The following is a 10,136-nucleotide window of genomic DNA, read 5'->3' on the forward strand; positions in this document are numbered from 1 at the left end:
AGCAGATCATGAAACCTCCCAGGGCTTCAGTAAGAAGCTAAATGCCTCTGTTTTGACCAAACTGCTGCTGTTTGGGCTAGATTCAGGTGTAGTAACTCATTGCCTAGACGTCAGGGAGAGCTGCTGGGTGTAGATAGAGTTGACTGTTCCAGCTTCTGGATGAGTGGGATTCAAATATGAGCGGTGCTCTTCCAGCAGAGTTGGATTCAGGTATTTTTTGGATATCTACAGAAGCGATTGCAAACAAAACAACTGCTTCATTAGTAACTGATACAGAACTGCCAGCTCCGGTGGTGTTATCATAGGAATCGTAATACTGGATGGCTCATTTTTTAAAGCTTTAACTGTTAAATCTCATGATGCACTTTGTTATTAAAAAAGAAAAAGAAAAAAAGGACTTTTGGGTCTATGAGAAAAGCTAGATATGACCCAACCGTACAGCCTTAGAAGCCAGAAGCTTAAAAAACGAAAAGAACCGAGTGAAAGTAAATTTTAAAGTTAATCTCCTGCTGATTTGCATACCACGGAGAAATGATGCTTAGCTCTTCTTCCGTTCTCTGCAGGGCTTGGCGCAGCTCTGTGTGACCATCGAAGAGTGCTGGGACCACGACGCGGAGGCTCGGCTCTCGGCGGGCTGTGTCGAGGAGCGCATCGCTCAGATCCGCAAATCCGTAAATGGCACTACCTCGGACTGCCTCGTCTCCATCGTGACGTCTGTCACCAACGTGGACTTGCCGCCCAAAGAGTCTAGTATCTAAGTCCTGGTTCACATTTGTCTTTCCAGACTCAGTGGATTTGAAAAAAAAAAAAAAAAAAGAAAAGAAAAGAAAAAAAAAGTTTTAAAGAAAAACACACACAAAAAAACAAAAACGCAAAAATCCAACAAACACGTGAATGCAGCTGCTATTTTATCTTGACTTTTTATTATTATTGTTATTATTATTATTATTATTTTTTTGGATTGGATCAATTTTACCAGCACATTGCTCTACTGTATTAAAAAAATGGACATTTCAGCAAGCATTCAGGTGCCGACTAATGAATGCAGAAAAGGTGCAGGTACCTCAGAACCTCAACAAACTCACTTCAGTTCGTTTTTTTTTTTTTATTCAGTTTTCTGGGTTTCTCTTTATCAGTCTGTCTTCTGAGCGGAGCATCTGTGACATAAAGGAAAACCACCTACCATCTTAGAAAATGCAATGCTGCAAACTTTGGAGGAAACTTAAGACTGTTATATAAGATTACACCTTCCTCAAAAGGATTTTTTCCCCATTTTGTTTTGAGTTTTGGGTTCCGTTCCGTTTTTAGGGTTCTTTTTGGAAGTGAGCTTCAAAAAAAAACAGCAGATGTGTCTTTTACGGATCTAACGGGTGTCATTGTAACATGGAAAAAAAAGTAACTGGGCAGAGAATGTTAATTCTTGGTGGTAGAATTGAAGGGGGGAGCGTAGAATAGGGGTGGGGAGAGTGACGTTGGACTTGGCAGCATTTGGGGAAACATCATTTGCTATGGAGCTACTTCTCAGGTAACCATTAGAGGAGAGGAAGGACATTTCTGGGCAGAGTATTAACAGCTGCAGCGTATGGAGAAAGCTGCGTTAAAGAGCCAGTGGCTGTAAGCAAGGCGCTCGTTCATCCTTCCTCCAGCTTCTGGGGCTTGGGTGGTAAAAGAAAAAAAAAAAAGCAGAACTATAATTACCTTTTATTTTTCAACTCCAGATAGTAACGGGAAGGATGCTTTTAAGCAGCATAATTGGAAGAGGTGGGAAAGTGCGTTCTCAGAAGCACTTTGGTAAAATACTGGAAGATAGGAAAAAAATTTGCATCTCTCATGAAGGCGTGAGTCATTTCAGGCAACTTGGCCTCGGGGTTGATTATCTGCCAGCCCAAGCCACCGGTGCAGATGGTGGAAAGAGGAAAAGCGTGAAAACTGGCTCTGTAAATTTCTTGTTTTCTTTTTAATTTGGGGTTGCAGGGAGGTGGAAATTACCTGAACCAGTGGCAGATGGCTCCTGTAGCATCCCAGAAGCCTAGGAACTGTACAGTTGCAGACTGCCGAGGCAGCTGAGCAGCAGCAGCAGCAATTCTCACGGCATCTCGCAGACTGGTTTCTTTGACGCTGCTTTCTCCTTACTCTGTGACTAAACTCTTTTGTCTTCAAGTGGTGCATATTCTGAAATACCGTTACTCTTATTATGCCATAAACTCGCTCTAGTCAGTGAATGTTCCTAATGCTGCTGATTCAACATTGAAATATTTTTTTAATTTGCAATACATGCAATGTTAAAAGAAAAAAAAAAAAAGAAGAAAAAAAATACACAAAACACACACACATACACACGTTACGTGGCTTCCGAGGTTTAAACTGAAAAAAAAAAAATTAAAAACTTCATGACCACAGACCACCTCAAACCAGAAATACCTCAGAATTTTCTACTTGTATGAGTTTTATTATATATTTTGTTAGTTGTGTTGTCTTGTAGTAAGTATATTTTAATGTAAGTTGGCTTTTATGACAAGGGAGTTTTAAAAAAAGAAAAAAAAGAAAAAAAGTTCCAAAATCTTTTAGGAAGTGCTACCATTTTTTTGTTTGTTTGTTTTATAAAGCACCATTGTAAATAACTGTATACAGTTGTAGAATAACTGCCTATATAAGGTACCTGGGCATTATTCACTTTTATTTGTGAAGGCTGTTTCCATTCTGTGTTTTTTTTGTTTGTTTGTTTGTTTTTGTTTTTTGATTTTTTTTTTGTCTGTTTTAGTGAAAGGACAGTACATCTTTTTTATTATTGTTATTATTGTTGTTTTTGTTTTTATTTTTTTATTATTATTTTTATTTCTTTTGGTCTTTGAATATAACATGAATTATGTGTCTTGCTAGACTGACAAAGTTATGTCCATTGGATGGCCAGAACATCTAAATTTTTTCTTGTGTTAAGCCAAAACGCAGTCCTGAACTAATCACCCTTCAAAAAGAAAAAACACATGTAAAAAGTCTGTACTATATAGATGAATTGGGCTTGTTGTCACTGCTAAATTGCCAGTGTGGACCCTTGCACAAATGTAATTTACTAAGCAAACAAAATTGCTAATTGGAGAAAATATGGAGAAAATATAAAGTAAATTGAAATATATCTCTTGAAAAAATATAGCTTTAAAACCTAGAGGTCACAAATGAGGACGCGGTCCTTTCTCTCGAAGAGACATGAAGATAATTGCCTTAATTTGTCTATCTGAATAAAGTCTTAACCTATTCTTTCAAGTTACTGAATGTATATTGCATATTAGTATGTACACACATGTAATTGTGTTTCCGTGTGTAGGATTGGAAGTTTCTGTTCCTTAATGTGATTCTGTTGAGAACACCGTGACAAATCCGGACGGAACGACACCAGTTTGACCCAGCTGATGTCGCTGGCGAGGGCTGACATCTTTGGGGCTGATGCTGCGGCGTGCCCATGCTGCACATTAAGCGAGTGGGGTGGCTTTCCTGGTGGCACGCCATCGGCGGCTCGCTTAACGTGAAGCATGGTCGTAGAGGTTTGCAGGATCAGCGCTTTTCACGTTCTAATACATTTCTGCACTGAGATTTATATGAAAATGTGACTATGTTTTAGAAGTGAAGTGATGTAAGGGTTGGGGTGGAGTCTAGAGCAGAGTTAAGACTGAATGAATGCTTGTTTCGAGGTGGGCTTGCTCCCGTTTCCCCAGGAATGGGAGCTGGTTCACACTGCTGCAGAAAGAAAAAAGCTGTACTGTCTTTTAACTGTCAATATCTGTTTGCTGTTCTGGATTTTTTCCTTCAGCATTATGTATAATGGCTAAAACAGGCTTATTACAGCAGTTGCTTTTTTTATCCTGATTTCTTTGAGAAGCTTTAAAGTATTTATTGAAAGTGCCATATGATTTTAATAGCCTATTAGACAGTCTCTTAAATCGTCTCTTCTGAGAAAGCATAAACAAAAAATCTCACGTGTAGCTTACCTTACTGCGGGGAACTGTACAAACGTGGACCGAATGTTGATTGTATTGCCTGGTGTAATGGTTCCTTATAGATCATCTTGTCAGCAGGGTGCAGAAACTGGTTTTAAAAAGAATTTCCAAAATGCACGTGTGCTCGGTTACAAATTTTAACTCTATGTTGGTAATATGTGTGTCCTGCTACCGCAGCAGAGAAGGAAATCCTGAACTTTTACCTATTTCCAAATTTGTACCAGTTCAGCTAAAGTTGTTCTTTTAACTGGTATTTATTTATTTTATTACTGAAGACAAGCTCTGATGAACTTATCGGTCTTTAACCACTTGAGCTGTCAAGCAAGTAGTTTCCTCCTAGCTAATCTAGCATTTGAACTTTCATTGACAACATGATTTTGGTTTTGTTCAGTATTGCAGAGGCTTTTTCCAGGTCAGCAACAGGGCACATCCATAGGTGTAGCTGTAATAAGCAATTGTGACTCTTTTCCTCTTAACACTCCCTTGAAAAAGCTGGATATGACACATCTTATATTAATTCCCAAACACTCAGTTTCACTTCCCATTCTGATTTTGAGGAAGTAGCTCTTAAAAATTTTGTCACAGAATTTTATTGTCGACCTTCTCCTCTTGCATAGCAGTTCTTGGGTAAATACGAACCATGAAACCAGTGGTAAAAATTCTCCATGACTCGAGGAGCCAGGATTCCCCTCTCTCCGGTCTCACTCCTTTTATTAATTTATTGCACTGGCTGGGTCGGTTTCCTAGGTGAAGGAAGTCTGAGCTTACATTTTGAGACTGGAAATACCACAGGAGCTAAAATTGCTTTCTTGAGGTGATAGAGCTGTGACTTGCTACTACAATTGCATTAGTACAGCAAGGCTGGAAACTGTATGTGGCTCTCGTTGAAATATATGTGCACGCTCTAAGAGAAGGCTATTAACTGGTCTACGCATCAGTTAAGCAATACCTGGCCTACTCGTTATTCTGATTACGGATTTCAGCTAGTCCTGATCATGACGTTTTCTCTAGTGAAGACAAAAGAAAAGCACTTTTTTTTTTTTTTATTCCGCCTCATTCTTTGGCTGAAATTTTCTTACGGAATAAACTATGCTTGGTAAAGTTACACCTATGGAAATGCCGAGGTCTTTGTGTTTCTGTTTGTTTCAAAGAAAAGGTACGCGAGTACCCCCCAGTAACTCTGCTGCATTTTGCTGAGGTCCCGTGATTCACTGCTGTTTCTGTTGAAGTTGTTCAGCTCAGTGGGAGCAGCCTTGGGTCCTCTGAGTGCCGGCGTTGCTGGAGTGGGGTTTGCAGGTTGGTCGGACAGGCATTTGCCATGAGGAAAGCTGACCCCCCTTAATATCATAGCATGGAAACTGGAGAGCACAGGTTTTATTCCTCTTGTGCTGCTTTCTAGGCAGACTGTCAGAATTTACCTGTTTTGCAGGTGAGAGGTCTGGTTTCACTTAGTAAGGAAGAAAATCCTACGGCAGAGGAAGGTGCTGGTTGATAATATTGTGACAGTGCTGTTGGTGCAGTCCTCTACAAGCCACACTCCCCTTGAGAAGTTGCTAAGCAGGAAGCGTCCCACAAACTATTATCACTTTTACATACAGAATATTGTTTGGTAACACTGTAAATAAAATAGACTATATAATAGAGGAAAATAAGGACATTTTGACTTTTTTACTTTTGGAAATATATATATATATATTTTAGTTACATATACAAACAAAAATTCTACATTGTGTGAGAATTCTTTTATACCACAAATTATTTTTGTAATGTCTAATATGTTTCTGCAGGGAAAAGGGAGAAAGGTCTGTGTACGCACAGCAAATAAATAAATATATATATATACTGTTTAAAATAAGTGTGCACTACATCAAAGTCTAGAGGGTAGAACAAAGTTAGCCTGAAACCAGCGTGAGGAGCAAGCTTGGATGTACTTGGACATGCTTTGAGGGCGGCACTGAGTATATGTTTAATAGGTTATCGTGCATGTCACATCCCTTCTGCTAAAAATGCTTATTGCTTTTCTATGACCATCTTCAGTTTAACCAGGAAGTTTTTTCATCTAATCATGCAAGTATCCGTGTGTGAGCAGGGTGTCTTTTGACATATGCCATGATGCCGCAGTGAGTTGTGAAGTCAGGGTGTTAAAAATTTACTGAGACCAAATAGTTGGGCTGATCTAACTCGCTGCCATATCCGTTTATAGCAGCTGCGTTTGCTGCGTTGACAATATGATCTGTAAGGAGCTGTTGCCAGTAGAGTCTTGATAAAAGCATTTCCCAGAAGTTCCTTCTCACTGAAGCGACACCAATAATCAGACTTCACCAGAACATGCAGATGTGCTCTGTGTTCCCAGTGTCAGATTTTACTGTCTGGGTCAGAGGCACTAAGGAAAAGGAGCACTGTCATGTCCAAAGTCCTGCTTAGAAAAAGAGCATTCCTAATTTGTGTAACCAATCCAATGTATTTTAAAGGTGTTAAAGAAAAAGAAAAAAAAAAAAAAAAGGGAAGAAAAAAAAAGAAGAAAAAAAAAACTTTAAAATATTTCTTCTCACTTAAACTAACTTTGCTTGTTGGACCTAAAAATCACTCCAGTCTTTCGTTCTCTTAATCTCAACAGCACAATGCTGGCAGGGTAAAAGGTAACTGAATAAAACCTAATACCAAACAATATGTTGTGCTACTTGAAAGCTGTTTTGACAGTGTGCCTTTTGAAATTAGTGCTTGAATGATTTAGAGCAAACTCCTGTGATTGCTGAATCCTAATTCTCTCTGTTCTTGGTGAAGTCCTGGCCCTGTGGAAGCCCAGGGCAGAGTTGGCATCTAATTCAGTGGGACCGTGAGTGTGTGTGTTCCTGGAGCACTTTCTAAACAATACCTGGTCAATACCCTCACTCACCAACATGGGACTTCTTTGCTAATATTCTAGTCTTTGGGTGAAGCTCTGTTCCCTGACTGAAGTAATAACCTAATCAATTAAGCAGTAATCCTTTTTGTCGGGACACTTCCACAGAAAGAGGTCATACTTGTGTTACGTCCATCCAGCTGTTCTGAAATGTAATGCTATTCTGTTGTGCCTTTATTTTTCCATGTAAAAGCAACTGCTGTAAGCTTTTTTTTTTTTTTTTGATTTGTCTTTCTTTCTTTTATTTTTTTTTTCTTTTTTTCTTTCGTTTACTAGTTTTTTCTGTCTGAAAAAACACTTTTCATTGCCCAGCTGTTATTTCTGGATGCAGTCTGTGATCCAGGTATTTCAAGAACCAATTACCTCAAACCTCATGTTAAACAGTGTTGCTATCTGGATTCTCCTTGATACTACAATATTGTAACATAGACAAACAGGAACCTTGCTATGTGTTTATGTATATATATCATATACATATAAACATGTATGTGTTATATATATATAAATGGAAAGTGATCCCCAAGGACTGAAGGAAAAAAGCAAAACTTTTGTTTTCCAACATTGAAACCAAAAGGGCTTCCCTGAAGCTCTATAATGGCATTGTGCTGGATATGTATTAAGAAAGTGTTTTCTGAAAAGTGCTTCCTTTGTTAGCCTTTTTATTTCAGTATTTTAATGGGGCAGATGATGTGATTCAAACACTATATCTGCATTTTTGGGCCCGTTTTGAAGCAGGGGCCTCTTAATCTTTCCAGTTGTTAAAAAAACCTATAAAACTCAGTATACAACATTCCAGTAAGGTTAGTATTGCAAAACTAGCACATTCTGGGAAGACTTCATTAGCTTTTTATTATTATTATTATTTTTTTTTTTTTTTTATTGTGAAAGGGAGGGTATTGGCCATACTTTACTCAACTTTTCCACCATTCTAAGGAACTGAAATTTTATCAGTAGCCATCCTAGTCAATTAAAATTCTCATTCAGTAGTCACAGGCATCTCTGGATTGCCACCCCTGTTAAAAATAAAAAACGCCAAATCAAAAAACAAAAACCATGAGGAGGAGGAAGTTGGAGGAGGAATCATAGCTCCTGAATGTGGACTAAGCATCAGAACAATTTCTGGATATCAGGAAACATGTTGCAAGACCTGATACCTGTTTAGCCCTTTCTTTTTTCCAACTACCTTCTCCGGAAAACCTTCTCATAAAAACAGGCCTTCAACCACAATGACTTCTCCTTAATGATACTTTGCCAAAGATAATTGGATTCAGGATATTTTTTTCTGGAGAAAAATGACAACAACAACAAAAAAACTTTCTTTTTATTAACATTCTACTGTATAAAAAAAAAGTCTTTTTATTTTTTCTTTTTTTTTTTTTTCATGTATCTATGTAACCGATGCACACTACAGTCTTCATTTTACTTAGCCAAAAACGTAACTTTCCAACTCAAATAGTAATTAGTTTAAAGTAAGAAATGAAGTTGTTTCCCTTTTCCCATTTTTTCTCCATCTAATGTCTCTATGGTTATTGATGGTTTACAATTATCTCTGTAAATAATTTGCGAAAGTATTAAAATCTCCCAGAAGCAGGCATTTTGCAATGCTGTTGGCCTTCCAATGGAATAAGTATGATGCAAAAGTGAATCTGTTAGTGGATCAGAATTGAAGGAGGTGGTTACTGCAAACTAAGTAACACTCTTGACCTCTTCTCTATGCCATAAGTCCGCACAATGCCATTGTCAATCTGCTCAAACTATCTGCTTATGAATTCTGCATGATCCTCATGATAGAGTTGAAAGCCTGATCTTTCACCTGTTAATATTTTCACATTTGTCCTTAAGTTTGACAAATTTTATACTGTAAAGTTGACTTAAGTACAGTTTGATGTCAATTCTTGTGGAAAGAGCTTTCTGCATGTAACATTAGACACATACAGTTAAACAACACAGCATAGTACAAAACTCACAAGAAAATGTTTTGGCACCAGCAGAAAGAAATCTCACCCTAACCATTTGTCATTTTAAACCATCTTATTGTAAGTTTTACCAGCTACTTCTAAATTTGTGCTTTATTTAAAGAAATAAAATAAAAATCCTAAGACTTGTCTAGCGTAGTGAAATATGTGTATATCAGTTTTAGGATAAATAGCTAAGTCTTATTACGCTGTGTTACTTAACTTGTATATATAGAGTATACATAAGAGTTTGCAGTAACCTGTTTCTCCAGGATTTCCAGTTTGAATGGATTTAAACTCAAACTATGAGATTACGTAAATGATTTAGAAGATTGCAGAATAAACTGAGTGTAAATTACAGGAAGCTCTATCAGATGGTGAAATAATTTTTAAAGAGTCTTTTGGTCCTTGGCTCAAATTCAATAAGTACTGTTTGTATACCAAGATATGTGAAATGTAAATGTTGTAGGTTATATTTCACTCTTGTAGCTATAAAAATGTAGAACAGAGATAGCTTGTACTACTGAGTTAACAAAAGATATACTAAAGTATCCTGTTAAAAAAGTATACAGAGAGTTAAGCTCGTTGCTGTAACCCCTTTTGGATTGAAGTGTGCTGATTTTTATATGTATATTATATATATATATTCTGCAAAAGTATATATATATATAATGTATGTGTAAAAAGGCCTAATGCAGACATCCATTGTATTGCAGTTATGAAATGAAGACATTTTGGAAAAAACATTGTATCATAGTTCATGAATTTGCAGTGGATCTTTGTTCCTTTTTACTGTGGTATTTTAGAAATGAGTCTCAAGTTTGACATTAGATCTGCCAAGTTGGAGTTTTGCTGCTTCAGCTTTGCACTGGGTGTCCGAATAAACCAGTATGAATGTAGTATTTGCCCTGTGTGAAGCAGCTACACCCCAACAGATAGGAGGAAAAAAACTAGAAAGAACTATTTCAAGTTTATCTTTTTGTATATGAAAATAAACAATAAATTACAAATAATTGCTTCTGTTGTTGCTGCGGCGTTAAAACTCATTGCTTTTTGGCAATATCTTTGGCATCTATCTGAAGTATTTCCTTTTTATAGAACCTTTTGGTGTTTTAATGGCATCTCTGCTGCAAAACGAAATCCCTGCAGAGGCATAGCTGACGCCTGCATTTCGATCCATAGTTTTCAAACCCCTCTAAGGGGAAGAGGGAATTAGCTCAGATAGCTGCGTCCTTTCAAGCGTGTTGCCCCTTGTAGCACTGTGGTAACAGCGCTTACTATTCCCTG

General features: G+C 37.5%; 1 protein-coding gene across 1 annotated transcript in view; it reads left to right on the forward strand.

Annotated features, from left to right (window-relative positions):
* The window catches only part of ACVR2B (activin A receptor type 2B), a 104,693-nt gene extending 94,829 nt beyond the window's left edge, over window positions 1–9,864 (forward strand). The window contains exon 11 of the mRNA XM_038174264.2: window positions 564–9,864. Coding sequence (XP_038030192.1) covers window positions 564–758 — 195 coding nt within the window. The 3' untranslated portion in view covers window positions 759–9,864. The remainder of the gene's footprint in view (window positions 1–563) is intronic.
* The last annotated feature ends 272 nt before the right edge of the window (window positions 9,865–10,136 follow it).

The sequence above is a fragment of the Anas platyrhynchos genome, chromosome 2 (assembly GCF_047663525.1).
Source record: "Anas platyrhynchos isolate ZD024472 breed Pekin duck chromosome 2, IASCAAS_PekinDuck_T2T, whole genome shotgun sequence".
Classification (NCBI taxonomy): Eukaryota; Metazoa; Chordata; class Aves; order Anseriformes; family Anatidae; genus Anas; species Anas platyrhynchos.